At 35.5% G+C, this 14830-nt stretch overlaps 6 protein-coding genes and 1 non-coding gene across 7 annotated transcripts; 4 read left to right on the top strand and 3 right to left on the bottom strand.

Moving 5' to 3' along the window:
- Nucleotides 1–462: 462 nt before the first annotated feature.
- RO3G_09602 (uncharacterized protein) lies at nt 463–1729 on the top strand (the record flags this gene model as incomplete). Its single annotated transcript, XM_067664187.1, has 4 exons — nt 463–876; nt 946–1206; nt 1276–1449; nt 1505–1729. 4 exons carry the CDS (start codon nt 463–465, stop codon nt 1727–1729), a joined length of 1074 nt encoding a protein of 357 aa, XP_067520288.1.
- A 1364-nt stretch (nt 1730–3093) lies between these two features.
- On the bottom strand, nt 3094–4559 carry RO3G_09601 (uncharacterized protein; the record flags this gene model as incomplete). The annotated part of the gene is made up of 2 exons (XM_067664186.1): nt 3094–4430; nt 4505–4559. 2 exons carry the CDS (start codon nt 4557–4559, stop codon nt 3094–3096), a joined length of 1392 nt encoding a protein of 463 aa, XP_067520287.1.
- A 116-nt stretch (nt 4560–4675) lies between these two features.
- On the top strand, nt 4676–5059 carry RO3G_09600 (uncharacterized protein; the record flags this gene model as incomplete). The annotated part of the gene is made up of 3 exons (XM_067664185.1): nt 4676–4797; nt 4918–4989; nt 5050–5059. The coding sequence occupies 3 exons, from the start codon at nt 4676–4678 to the stop codon at nt 5057–5059; spliced, it is 204 nt and encodes a 67-aa protein (XP_067520286.1).
- Nucleotides 5060–6143: 1084 nt separating this feature from the next.
- On the top strand, nt 6144–6217 carry RO3G_19104. Its single transcript has one exon. It is a non-coding gene; the product is annotated as a tRNA-Val (tRNA).
- A 710-nt stretch (nt 6218–6927) lies between these two features.
- Nucleotides 6928–9962, top strand: RO3G_09599 (uncharacterized protein; the record flags this gene model as incomplete). The annotated part of the gene is made up of 2 exons (XM_067664184.1): nt 6928–7921; nt 8104–9962. 2 exons carry the CDS (start codon nt 6928–6930, stop codon nt 9960–9962), a joined length of 2853 nt encoding a protein of 950 aa, XP_067520285.1.
- A 378-nt stretch (nt 9963–10340) lies between these two features.
- On the bottom strand, nt 10341–11294 carry RO3G_09598 (uncharacterized protein; the record flags this gene model as incomplete). The annotated part of the gene is made up of 1 exon (XM_067664183.1): nt 10341–11294. The coding sequence occupies one exon, from the start codon at nt 11292–11294 to the stop codon at nt 10341–10343; it is 954 nt and encodes a 317-aa protein (XP_067520284.1).
- An 861-nt stretch (nt 11295–12155) lies between these two features.
- Nucleotides 12156–13197, bottom strand: RO3G_09597 (uncharacterized protein; the record flags this gene model as incomplete). The annotated part of the gene is made up of 4 exons (XM_067664182.1): nt 12156–12200; nt 12308–12698; nt 12752–12857; nt 13035–13197. The coding sequence occupies 4 exons, from the start codon at nt 13195–13197 to the stop codon at nt 12156–12158; spliced, it is 705 nt and encodes a 234-aa protein (XP_067520283.1).
- Between the last annotated feature and the right edge of the window lie 1633 nt (nt 13198–14830).

Raw genomic sequence — 14830 nt, 5'->3', positions numbered from 1 at the left:
TAAAGACCATTTCAAACATCAAGAAAGCAACCGATATTATTTTACTAAAGTAAAAGCACCATTAGAGCAGGAATATAGTATATATAATATGAAGAACTTACCTTTTATGAAGATTGTTTTTTTTTTTAAAAAAAAAAAAAAAAAGAAAAAAGGGAAAAAAAAATACTTTTTTTATAGCCTCATTTTACTAGTGTTACAACTATTCAGCATCAGTCAAATCTAATAACCATGAAAGCTCATTCTAACACCATTTCTGAAATTAGAACAGCTATTAAAATATTCAAAAAGCTTGTTTATATATTGTTAGACTTATTCTTCATTTAAATTTAACATCTTCAACCCCAATAGTTTTTTTTTTTAAAAAAAAAAAAGAAAGAGTACAAACTAAACTAAAGAATATAAAAAAAAAACAATGTAGGACGTTTTTCTTTTTTTTCCCCTCTTTATACTTTATTTTAAAAAATGTCCAGACGCGTCGCCACTCCCATCAACGTTCCCAGCAATGCCCCCAAAAGGGCAAGAGTTTCTTCAAATATTGCTGGATCATCATCCACTGTTGTTCCTTCTTCTTCTCTTTCTTCTGCTCCTGTTTCCGCTTCTGCTTCTGCTTCTGTTCCTTTTCCTGTTCCCGTGTCCGCTCCTGTCCCTGTGTCTGCTTCCGTTGCAAGCTTTGGCAGCCATACTGGTGCAGAGGCCGTTGGAGCAGCCTCTGCTCTCACACCAGAGATGATGGCTGCCCAAATGCAGTTTTTTGCTCAAATGTGGCAACAGCAACAACTGCAGCAGCAGCAGCAGCAGCACCCAGTTCAACAGCCACAGCAAGGGCAGCAGTATGTTGATGTGGCTGAGATCAACAGGATCAAAAAGCAGTGTAGTGTAAGTTTAAAATTAAAGTATCAATTAGCAAATACAATTTAATAACTTTGTTTCTTACTTACATTATAGGATCACATAGCTGATCATTACCGTGAATACTTGGTTGGCCGTGGCATCAAGTTTGATACACTCAAGTCCATCACCGACAAGGCCAACAGAAAAGTAAAAAATCTGTTGCGCGATGAAGTCAGGAAGCACCAACGCTTCAATGGCCTGACTGATTCGCAAGTATTCACCATGATTAGAAGCAAGTTCTATTACATGGTGGATAAGGCAAATGGGAAAGCTGTGACGACACCAACGTCAGCCTGCCGCAGCCGCGTAAATGCAGTAAGTACTTGATATTTAAAAATTGTAATATAAAATGCCTATAATACTTACATCAATACTTTATAATAGAAACTCCTTAACAGGAGGGTTGCTTACAACGCTAACGCAGCTGCATACCAAGCACGGTTCCCATTTGCCGAAAAGATCTTGACGGTTGATTGGACCTCTGATGAGGAGAATGGCCCAGAAGATGAAGATGGCCGTACGTTTATTGTCAAACGGCCATCATTCAGAAGTGAAAGAGTAAGTATGACATATCAATAAATCTCATTTTCTAATATACCTTAATTGCCTACAGGTAGTGGAATTCCACAAAGAGCTCCAGAAAGGGCACAGAGAACTACTAAAGAAAAAGGGAGCTCCACCAACAATTAGAAGAAGAGTACAATATGTTGAAATGGAGTTCCCAGATAAACTTGATCATGAGTACTACCCTTCCTGGGCTTTTTCTTCCCCTGCTCTTGGCTTCCCCACTTCTGTTTCTGGTCCTTCCTCCTCTGCTGCTGCGAACCCAATGCCATAGGCATCCGCTTTTTTGTTTCCTTTTTTTTTTGTTTCTTGTTTTGTTGCCTCTTATCAAATTGAATAAACATTTGTTAAAAAAAAACTAGTCTATTGAATGATTCTTTAGTAAAATATATAAAATAATAATAATGATAATGATAAAAATAATGATAAATGATTGAATTGTTTTTCATATTTGCTACATATAAATCTTTCTTGGAAGAGAGAGAGTGAGAATATGATTGTCAATGTAAGGCTTGACAGCAACAGGATTGTAAATGCGATGAATCGGAAGTATGTTTTGTCTTGACACAGGTTCATACTGGTTCTTCCACACTTGGATGCCAGTACCATCAAAGGAGGGGAAATGTTGGGACGCATGACTGTACCAATTGACAAATGCAAAGTAATGAGTGTTGTTACCAAATGAATGAGTAAAAAAATATGATATTTGACCAATGCGCAGTTGATTGTCGACAATGGCCTGAATGAATGATGATGGTGATGATGATAATGAATTTGCACTTGCTGGCTGATAAAGCTGTCCAAGCAAAGTGATTTTTTTGAATGAGTGTATGGTGGTATCAATGTATGTATTTGTTATCATAGGTGCATAGGTGTTCATATAGTAATTTTTTAAAGCATCACAATGCTCATGGCATATAAGTTCTGTTTTCTTGTTGAATTTTAAAGGAAAGGATGATGGTGGTAGAGGCTCACTACCAGTGATCGTCGAATTGAATAAACTAGGCCCGTCTATGAAACGAGAGTAGTCAAATGGCGTTAAACCACTCTCGTCACTCGTAACCTCGCCTATCTCTTCTATCGATTTCACCAATAGGAGCATATCTTCGTTGTTTGTGTTAATGAATGAATGTAATGAATGTATGAGGTCTTGCGTATGAACATTTTGTGTAAACATAATGGCATAGGTTGTTTCGAAGCCTGTCTTGAAATTAATATTAATATTTTTTATATTACCATTAAGGCGTTCGAAACCATAAAGCCAAAAGGCATAAGAAGGACCAAAGTCCAAAAAGCATTCCTTCAGATGCATGTGCATATGCATATTGGGGGTTGTCATAGAGTTTCCATACAATTGAACACATGACTTGCCAAAATTCTTAAAAAGTGAATGCGCCATTTCTATGTCTTCAACTGTAATCAAGGGGCCGGTGACCAACTTCACAGCTTCAACATACTGCATCCAAACATCGAAGTGCTCTCTTGTCAGCTTTTGTTTCAAGAGAAAAGGCGAAAGCACAACACACCACGTTCTCCACTCGTCAGATTTCATATTGCTGAAAGAACTTTCAACCTTGGCTTTTTTTTTTAAAAAAAAAAATTGTTAGCTTGAACATAAATTAAAGTTTTTTATATTTGTTACATACATCTAGGGATCTTGCAGTATTGAGAAGGAATGAGAATTGAATTTGATTCATCAGCCATTGCCTTGAAATCATTTACTGTAAGCAAACCACGGCTTTCCCAAACTTCAATCATCCTCTTTGGTGTACCAAGGAACAAGTTGTGCATTGGATCCACAGTTGTCAATCTTACCACATCAAAATAGCAAAGTCGATGAAGCTCGCTCCATTTACTCCCCGTACTTGTCTGCAATGCCTTTTGCTGGGTGATATGGGTCGCGTTCAGCCAGTCATACGCCTCTCGTCTTTGCTGGGTGCTGTCCCTCATTACCCAATGCTCATCATCAAAGTTGGAGAAATCAGGCTTGGATGAATTGGCGCCAGTACTGATTCTTGGAAAGACAGTTGAGCATTTGTTACAAGCCTTATGAGCTGACTGCCCCATAAACCCGGCTACTTTACGTGCTGCAGGTATGTCACAGTTGACTGACATTAAAGCAACACGAACAAGCACACCATTTGGGCATTGATAGGTGGGTATAACCGCACCATTGTACAGGACAATCAACTCATCCACCATTGGCCGCAAGAAGTTTTGAATTTGGTCATCCGTGGGTTCGCCAGGACCAGGAATCATGCCAACGAGGATAATGTTGGAAGTCTTCATCCTCGAACTTCTAGGGAGATTGTTGATAGTTAGGTATACACCACCACAAGAGTAGTGCATACCGTCACTAGGCTGGAACCAGTCCACATTCAACGACACCATCAGCGACCTTTCTTTGTTGACAAATGGCTGAGCATTTGAGTCAGCAAGCTGGCCCCAAACTCTACCATCATAAATGTCGTAAAGAACATCCTCTTCCACCGATCTACTTCTCCACTGCTCAATTTGAAACTCGAAGGCAGGACGAGCAAAAAACTTCTTTAAGGTTTCCAAAGTTGAGTTGTAAGGATATTCAAGGGCAGGCTTGACGGTGCTTCCAACATAAAGAGGATTACCACATGGTTGTTCTTGGCGGTGAGGGTTGTTTGCAAACCTGACGTAGGAGCATTGTCGGGCATGCAAACTTCCCATGGTGTACACGCTTCTGCAGAGGGAACAGACAAGAAAACGGGAGACACCACTGCTGGCAGACGAGTAGTTGACCATGGCACGAGCTGTGGAGATCTTTGTTGGAATCTCCATGCCATGGCCAAGAGCACGAACAAAGAAAGAAAGAAAGGCTAATAACTCTTCACCAGCTTGCACAGAGAGGTGCTTTGCTTGGAAAAGAACCACGTAAAGCACCAAAAGATGCTTGAGCTGATCTTCGTGGCTCAATTCCTCCTCTCCATCAACATTCATGTGGTCTAACAAGTTGCAAAATACACTTCAATAAATAAAATCTTTCTAATATAAAATGCTTTGTTGACTGAAAATATACCTTCAAAGGTGGTATGCTCACTTTCGGTTTCATGGATGGCTGCTGATTGTTGCATGACTTCGGTTGATTGTCTTCCAGACTCTATTTTTTTTTTTTTTTACATTAACACGAGTGCCTTTATACAAAAAAAATAAAACTAAAACCTCTTCCTCTGATTCTGTCTAAACGCTTATGGCTAAGAACAGTTCTTTTGGTGAGTCTTCTAAATCCACCGGGATGCATGCTGCATTCGGTACAAGTGCAGGCGATTTTGGTGTTGTTCATGTTGTTCATTTTAAAGAATTTAGTATTTTGTAAAGAAATAAGGAAGAAAAAAAAACGTGCCTGATAAAAAAGGAATACTAAATTTGCAAAAACAGTCGGTGCTTAAACAATGAAATAAGGCAGTAAAATAACTTTTTTTTTCTCCCTAGTTTTGTTTCATGGAATAGGCTAGATGCCAAAATTAAAGAAGATAAAAAGAAAAGACCAAGCACTGGCCAAATGTAAGTTTATAAGAAAAAAAAATAGTGACTAAAACTAATGTCCTTTTTTTTTTACATTAGAAATTCCTAATGGGACACATTCGGATGACGAACATGAACCTCATGAGCAAAGTTGTTCTTTCCAACTTAAAGAAACTATAAGAATAACAGACTTATATTGTTGCCTGTTGCTAAAAAGTTCTTTTTGGTAAAGAAAGTTGTCATTGCCCCACATCTTTAATGGCTAATGGCTAATGGCTAATGGCAAATTACGCACATGTGCAAACATAAAGTAAGTAATAAACTAGTATAAGCTTAAAAGCATATATTCTTTTACAATATTTGTCATAAAAAATAATAAAGCAATATATTTATTTGATAAACAAAAAGTTTTGTATGTATTTGTTAATTATAACTGCCTTGTAACAAAATGTCAGCAGAGCTTCTTTATTTTTTTATTCTTTTAGAATATACACGTATTCTTTTTTTATAATGTAAAAGTATTTGCATTTCTATAAAGTATATTCGCTCTTAGATTATTGTATTCATTTGAACAATGAACTTTCTATTGCTAGACCCTGTTTTTTTTTACTTAAACTGTTTTTTTACTTAAACTGTTTTTTACTTAAACTTTTTTTTACCAAATCTTTTTTTTTACCAAGTCTTTTTTTTTTTACCAAGTCTTTTTTTTTAACCAAGTCTTTTTTTTTCCCAAACACGACTATTTTGTTACTTTCTGTTACACATTTCTAATGATCTAAGCTAAAAACCACAGACTGCCTTCCTAATATGTATTTTTCTGAGCAAAATAAAAAAAAAGAAGACATCGGTCTTTAAACGATAGAGGGGAACAGGCTTTCCAAAAAAAGATCATTTGAAAAAAAAAGACGCTTTTTTAAAACATGAATAACTCTATGAATACTTACCCTACAAAAAAAAACAAAAATATCAATAAATTTCTTTATTTTTTTCGCACCTAAATCTTTTTTCAAAATTAAAAAAAGTGCAATACAGCAAGATATAATGGTTTCTCATAAAAAAATTATAAAATCTCCGGATTGATGATTGATAGGTCTGTTAAAATTCTACGTCAAAGCCCCTACATTATTTGCAGTGCGCGGCTTTTTTGAAAAATAAACAAGTTTACCTTTTTAACCAAAAGCGAAAGAAAAGTGGGTTTCTTGGTGTAGTTGGTTATCACGCCTGTCTAACACACAGGCGGTCGCCAGTTCGAGTCTGGCAGAAATCAATTCGTTTTTATGTTTGTGTTGTGACAAAGAAGTCAAAAAGAAAAATGTCATATCTTTTTATTCTATTGTAACCCACAAAACCAAAATGAAAGCGTTACACAAAGTCAGGCTAGCGAAGACTAGAAAGTTCAAAAATGAAAAAAAATAGAAAAATGAAAGAAACTTCAAAAAGAAAAAGAAAAAGAAAAAAAAAAAAAAAAAAAAAAAAAGAACAACAACAACTAGTATAAATATCCCAACAATTATTTTCTTTGACACAAATATTCTATATCTTATTCATACCAATAAAGAATCACTTATATTATAAACAGGTTATCTTTACTTATAAAGTTCCTGATATTTTTATTATATACTTTAAATCTCATAACCTTCTCAAGAAACATCGTATTGATCTTACACATAAGATCTGGTGGTCACTATCAACGACAAATATAACAAGCTTCTGCTTAAATTTTACTCCTTTCAAGAAAAACTCTTTCAACTTTAACAACCAAACACCCAAATTTACCTCCGTAAGCACATCTAACTACAGTATAACTGACAAGTTACATTTGGTGGTCACTACGAGGGAACAAATCAACAAATCACAAACATTATTAACAAGCACTCGGAAAAATCTATCAAATTAAAACAAATCGTCAAGAAAACTATCAAAACTCTACTTCAAGAAATACAAAACATACCAAAAACAAATATATCAGTTTTAAAAATGGCCTCATACTCTACAGGACAAATCGCGTTGGCAAATACCAACATGAACTCAAGTTACCGACCTATACTGATCGACTTCCATGGTTACGAAGGAGAAGACTTCCGTCACTTTTTGGAAATTTTGGAATCATACTTTGCACTTAATAACATCACTCAAGATCCACGTAAACTCACAATCCTCAAAGCACAGTTACGAGGAGCAGCCAAAGTCTATTACGAAAAAGAGATACTCAAGCGAGTCCCTGATGTTAAATATGACAATGCAACAGAACTTCTAAAGAATCATTACATTACTCCAGAATTGATAATGAATTACGAATTAGAATTCAATGAAATGTATCAAGGTGAACAAGAACACCCACAAATATTCTTGGCCAGATTAAAAGAAGCAGCAGACCTTGCCAACATTACTCAAGAATCAGTTATAGAAAGTCGATTCCGTGCAGGCCTCCTTAGGGAGATAAAACAATTTTGTATACAAAGTAGTTCAAAAACTATGCAAGACTGGATCGATCACGCCGAAGGATGGTGGAACGCCAATAGACCACGAAAGATTGCAATAGTCGATAATCCCTTCATACCAAGGAATGCCAATCAAGCTTTGATATATCATAATGAAAGTTACATCCAACACAACCATCTGTCAAACAATCACAATATTGACTTAGTTGACACGAATGAACATGCCATGCCAGCACTAGCATATAATCAAATACATTATAACAGTGCTCAACCTAGTAATCACTATTATGACAATACACATGGTACAAGTCAATTGACAACAATGGATACATCAAGAAACCGTAATCAAAAACATCCTGCTCAACATAACGGATATCAACATATAAATCCTAACCAACAACAAGACCTTATTGGTCTTATACAACAAGCAATACGCCAAGAGCTTAACAATCAACAATATCAACAGCAATCTATAAGAAACAGCAGGTATAATGGTTCTAACAATAATTATAATAGGTCAGGAAGATATGGTAATAATGATACCAACGGACGATACGATAACAATGGACAATACGCTAATAACAATAGAAATTACACGCCAAATCAAAGGAGATCATATGACCAACCAGCAAGTCAGGATCAAAGGCAGCCAAATAGTCTACCCAGTAACCCATCTAACAACCAACAAAATAATCAGCCAAAAAACTAATAGGGTCAGTTGCTTTTGAAGATCAACAAAAGAATGGTCAACTGAACACCCATAAAAAGACAAAATCCATCAATAATACACAACAACACCAACTCAACGCAATAATCACTGATAAAGAGAACATCAGAAAGAGACATCAACAATTATATGCAGCAATCAGACCAGAAAGACCCCCTGACGTTGCCGCAGCTACACCTTATCCAAACTCTAGACCCACCGCCAAGGATAAAGGAAAACAAAGAGCAGAACCTATTATTACCAAAAGAGTGACAACACGAAGTCATGTTGAGGAAATAAATAATCCTGCTCCAGCACAACAAACACAGCAAACACAGCAAACTCACAACAACGCTATGGATACGGACCTCCCTATACAAAGCAAAGCCACGACAAAGCTTAGGAAGCCTAGAACCAAACAAGTTACTCCAGAACTTAGATATGACATAGTACAAGACGTATTCAAACACAAAGCCGACATCGAAATTGGAGAATTAATCGCAGTAGCCCCAACATTACGCAAAAAGCTCGTAGAAGAATGTCGACCTAAGAGAAAACCTAGACAAAGTCAACAAGTAGCTCAACAAACAATGGCTCTAATCGAAGATGAAGAAATCAATACCACAGCAGCCTATTCTACTGTAAGCATTGGAGACAAAAATATCAAAGCCCTAGTAGATAGTGGTGCATCAAAGACATGTATGTCAAAAGCCTTAGCAGATGCTCTTGGATTAGAAATAGATTCAGCGTCCGAAAATATATTCACATTAGGAAATGGTACAAAGCAACCTGCTCTCGGTTTGATATACGATGTCCCAATTGAAGTTAAAGAAGACATGGTCATACCCTGTACAATCGAAGTATTACCATCCTGCCCTTCGCATCTCATACTAGGAAGTAATTGGTTAAACCGTGCAAAAGCCAAAATTGATTTCAGCAGCTCTTCATTAAAAGTAAAGTATAAAAACCAGAAAGCAGAATTGCCTATACACTTTATCCGCAAAAGTACCTCCTTACCCAAAATGAAAGCCTTCCATCAAAATTATCGATATCCTATCAGCCACACTAATTCAAGCCCGAACAAGCATGTGCACTTTGAAGAGGATGAATCCGAGGAAGAAGATGAAACAGACACAGACGAGGAAGAATATGATGAAGATAATGAAGAAAGCAGCGAAGACGAATTAGAAATGGAAGTAACAACCTTAGAAAACGACTATGAACAAGAAACATTACAAGTTTTGGAAGATGAACCATGCGAAGAAGTAACCATTACAAATATCCAAGAAATGTATTCCATCAAGTCAACACTTAAAGGATTCTTACTGCAAGGAAATTCATCAAAGCACCTCTGCATAGATAAACCCAAAGACGATACACAGAATAATATATACGATTTCTATGTCACGCATCCAAGTATAACGCATGCGTCAGGATACTTTGATCAGTCATCAGCATGTATAATAAATAAGAAGACTATAGATTTACGAATATACAATCGTACCAAAGACGACATTTTTATCGAACCAGGAGAAGAACTTGGAGTATTAGAAATTTATAATGAAAATAACGATACAATAATTGGAGCATATGAAGCAAACATCCAAACAACCTTGTATACCTTACAGCAAGATCCTACCGGACACAGTTCTGATGAAGAGAATCAAGATACAGTAGCGGACAAAACTGGTGCACAAAACTTTTTTTCAGCTATAAGCTACCATTACTTGCTCATTACAGTTGCAATATCTATGAAACTATATCAGATGGAAGGCGTACTAAATGTTGCAAATTGTGCAAAGTTTAATCATTGCATTGCCAAAAATGAGGGAGAACCAAGCTGTCATGTTTTGACATGTCAATAAGATAACAGTCTTATCATTCTAAGCTAAATCTTTACAAATGAGTTTGAATAAGAATAGATCCTGATAATTGCCAACTGCCCTGAACAGCCAAGTTTCACTTTCATCTCAACAGTTGATTATTTACATCAGTTTATAAAATTTTTCTTATACATGTCAAATCATATCGGTCGTAACTATCTCTTGTCATTTAATCTCAGGTCTTGCTCAACTAATATAAATAGCCTTGGAATCTTTCTTTAATAAAAGTATTCGACTTTAGAACTATTGTTCGGTCTCGTTAATTCTTCTTTTTCATATTTTAAATACTTAAAAACACTTCACAAGCTTTTATTTATAAGAATAGATATTTTTAAAAAAAACCATAAAAGTGATTAAAACCTAAAAGTTCGTATAATTGCCTCGTCTTTTGATAACAGCAGCAATTCGTTTTGGCATGCTTTCATAGTATGGCTGCATATCACTTTCAGTAAAAGAGTTCCACTCTTTATCGATTCTTTTCCAGAGATCGTCTATGCTTCTTGGTGTGGTATCGTATTGAGACAGCTTTGACTTTAATTGTCGCCAAACATGTTCAATAGGATTTAGATCGGGACTTTGTGGCGGCCAATCTTTTAATACCGATATCCCATTATCAGATAACCAGTTAGTGGTATGCCTTGACTTGTGCTTTGGGTCATTGTCATGTTGAAACAAAACATCACAATGTTTCAAACCATAATATGCTAGGCTTTCTTGATACGTAGTAGACAAAATATGGGTGTATAATTTTGAATTCATTGTGCCATCATATACTCGACAAGCATATCCTGGTCCTCGAGATGTAATACAGCCCCAAAGCATAACAGATCCGCCGCCATGCTTCATTGTTTGATTAACATGAAAGGATCGCCAAGGTTGATCGACTTGCTTCCAATAGTAGCGTATACCATCGGCACCCCAAACATTGATTTTGGTCTCATCGCTGAAGATCACAGACTTCCAGTCCTCTACAGTCCATGATGCTTTGTCGCGACACCACTTCAATCGCTTTTTCTGGTTTGTATAGCTGATGAAAGGCTTGTACTTCTTAATTCCAGACTTGAAGCCTATCTTTCTAAGAAGCCTTCTGACCGACCGTTTGCTAATACTGTATCCTAAGGACCTCAAAAAGAGCTGAGCATCAGAAGCTGTGCGTAAGAGTCCTTGTCGAAACTTTAGACGGATGATTGCATTAGTTATTTTTCTGACTACGACCGGTCGACCACCACGGTTACGAGCCTTGATGTTCTTTTCTTCCTTTCTTATCCTGTTGATCGTCCATTTAGAGACTCCTGTTGTTCTAGAAATATCCATTGTCGTACGACCTGAGCGTATTCCAGATTTCACAGCTTCTCTTTTATCGTTGCTGATTTTTTTGGGCATAGAGTGCTGGTACTTTGTTAAAATGGATAGGGTAAAAATAAGAAGTGAAATTCATAGAGAGATACAAATTAGGCAAGGGTTTATATATTTTTTAAAAGCTATTGGAATGCACTAGTGTATTATAAAATTTTACAGCAAACTAGAAAGAAATGGGTAGATTTGAAAGAAGGCTAGACAAGTACTACATTTTTGGCGAAAATTGTGTTGTAGAACAGTAACTGATTGTAGTTGACATTAATAAATATAAGTCTTAATACAAGATCATAATTAAAATAAAATAAAATACAAGTTTATTTAAATAAGATCATACAATCAATTCCAATTAAACATGTTCTTTTAGAATATGTATTGTATTCATGAGAGTTCTTTGGTAAGAAGAAGTATCAACTAAAATAACCAAATCCAATCCAATGTCAGGAATATTGCTAATCTTTCACATAATTGAAATAACGCGTAAAATAACGTTATTCAAATCAGTGAGGAATTCCCAGAATAAAAGATAATCTATGACAGACATACAAAAGAACAAATGAAAAGTTTTCATAATCATAATTATAGATAACACTTTCTAAAGTACCTGAATATTAGAAGAACGATAACAATAGAAGATATCAAGCCACTCACTCAATAAGATATAAATACCTGCCTTCAATTAGAATAATTTTTACTTAAACTTAAACTGAAATAAAGATCAGTCTCAAAAAGTACTCAAACTGTTTCTTGATCTTTGTTTCCACCTTTTCTTTTATTATTTAAACGATTATACAACAATCTACATTCATGCTTTAAATTTTAAGTTTTATAGTACATGACAGGTGATGGCATTTCAATAAATAACTTAAAAAAAAAAAAGTATTGATTAATCAAAGGGCAACGGAGAATTTGTTATATTATTCCAAATTTGTATTTAAATATTCCACGAAAACATCTCCCAAACGACTTACATCTAATGTTGTGTTCATCTTGTTATAAGTGACAAACTGTTTGCGAAATCGTCTTAGTTCAGACAATGTCACAGTGCGAGAAGGATTGATAACTTTAACCGTAGATCGAGGTACTGTCATCGGCATGCCTCCTGGACCAAATTCTTTTTGCTGTTCAACAAATGCGTTGATAATTTCTAAAGTAGCTTTGTCTAATTCATATACATAGTTTGTGGAGGAGACCGGTTTAGAGACTGTTGATTTGTTTGGGGGTGGTGGTTTCTTCAAAATAACAGCATCCCAAAGCCTTTCAGCAGGTATTTCTTTATCATCATAAATTATAGTAAACAAAGGTGAGTCCCATCTATTTCTTTCCTCGGGTTCCTCATATCTTGAAACCAGTTCATCAAACCTAAAACTTTTTGTAAATAAATGGTCTAACATATGTAAAAAGTATGGAAATACACTGTGTCATCGTAGCCGTTGGTTTTTCTAATCGTATTCCATTCCTTAGCTTTTTCCACCGGAATACCTGTATACACAACACAGTGTGGGGTACCAATCGCTCGTGCTATACAGTAAAGCTGATATCTAAATCCTTTTATATAATTTAATCCATCTGCAATCACAATGTCATCTTTGGATAGCAATCTTTCTACTGCTGATAGCATAGCCCCTCTAGACTTTTTTTCTTCCCTAGCATCTAAAAAAGCATTTAGTGTTTAGCATCTAGCTTCTTTTTATTTACCTTTGTAAGCGTCTTTAGAAACATGAAGACTCTCATCATTTATAATGTGAATTCGAAGAGATTTGTTTTCTTCTGCCAGTCTTTTGCTCAAATACTCTTTAATTTCGTTGGTTCTTTGGGTTTTTCCACTAGAAGGGTATCCTGTTAGCACGATAAGTGGCATTGAGGTTGATCTTTTCACTGAAACAAAGAAAAAAAATTACAAAAAATTTTTGTATCCAATAAGGGTCCGTCTTTTTTTTTTTTTTTTTTGGTTTTTTATTCCGTTCTTTTTCTAACACAATTAATCAACTTTTTACTTAAAAATTAAAAAAGACAAAAGGGGCACATGGTATCTAGAATACATTGAATTACCCGCGCTAGATCAATAAAGGGAAAAACTAAAAAATTATTTGAGCATAAAGGAGAAAGGAAGAAGTATTTTTTTTAATACGATTAAAATTGTTTTGTGTTTTAAAAAAGACTTAAATGAGCGCATGGTATCCTTAATACACCTTAATCACCCAAGTCAGGTCAAAAAGAAACCTAAGGGATGAAAAGAAGCATCCTTTGGGATCAAGAAACAAAAAAAGGTTAAAAGAAATTAAACGAGTAAGAAGGGATAGACCTGTCATAGACATTGGTGTGAATTCTAAGGTAATCAATCCTAGAGCTATTTTCCGGGAAAGAGTGGAGGTGATAGAGACGGTTTTTGATGATGAAGGTGATCGAGCTCAGAAGAACCAGATATATGGTGGGCCAGCGGAGAAACTAAGAGGAAACAGATTAACAGGAGTATGATTTGCAAGTAGGTAATAAGTTCAAAAGGAAAGACAAAGGATCTTCAATAGTAGGGGGCATCTGTAGTCTTCGATGCATACCGAGACATTGTACAGCGTGTTTATTGGAAAGAGAGCGGTCAGGACATCTGGGATAGTGCTTTGGTTGGCCACCAGGCAGTCAACCAATTCTCTAACAGATACATATGCTGCATTCAGAGTAGGGCATGGGAAGCCAAAATATAGGATCCAAGGATAAAGAAGGGCGATAAAGTGAGCAGCTTAGAATGAGGAGCTAATTATCTTTGTAAAAAGTTGTCTTGCAGGAACCCACGTTTGACTGCTTTAAATGAACGAGCACAGAGCGTATCACCTAACTGTGAACAACGCTGCTATAATGTTTTTTCTAATGCTGTGTTTTCCAAATATTTGGGAAAAATGTAAAAATAATTGAAATGAGAGGAACATAAAGTTGAGATAGTTTTATTTTAATATCGGAAAATTTTGATGGGTTGAATGATAAAATATAATAAATTAATACTTCCTATGATACTATGAATTACCTTGTTATGAACTTACAATTATAATGTAAATACCTAAATCTCTGAGAGAAAAACAGTTTCATCTATAGTGAATCTTCTTGTAAAAGCTTCTGACACTATTTGTTTTTGAAAACAGAATTTGCAATATCAAATGCATTCTTGCTCGCATTAACGTCTCATCGCCAATATTCCACATGATTTACAGTCTAAGACTCTATTGGCTAGTACTAGTGTTTTTCTTTCTAGAATTATAATACAATAACTATTGCAAATCTGTTCCAGATTAATAAGTTAAGATGGATTTGAATAATCACTCAAATGGAAACATAATTGGGTAGTCAGGTATTCATTTATATCTACCAATGTATAATGTATTTGGTTTTGTCGGTTAACTAGTTTGTTGTACAAAGTATTGGTGGTACTAGAGTAGAATTATTTTATGGAAACACTATCTTTCTTCTTCATTCCAACCAAATATTATCAGTAATAAGACTTT

The sequence above is a fragment of the Rhizopus delemar genome, genomic scaffold (assembly GCF_000149305.1).
Source record: "Rhizopus delemar RA 99-880 supercont3.7 genomic scaffold, whole genome shotgun sequence".
NCBI lineage: Eukaryota > Fungi > Mucoromycota > Mucoromycetes > Mucorales > Rhizopodaceae > Rhizopus > Rhizopus delemar.
This window is presented reverse-complemented; position numbering and strand designations above follow the sequence as displayed.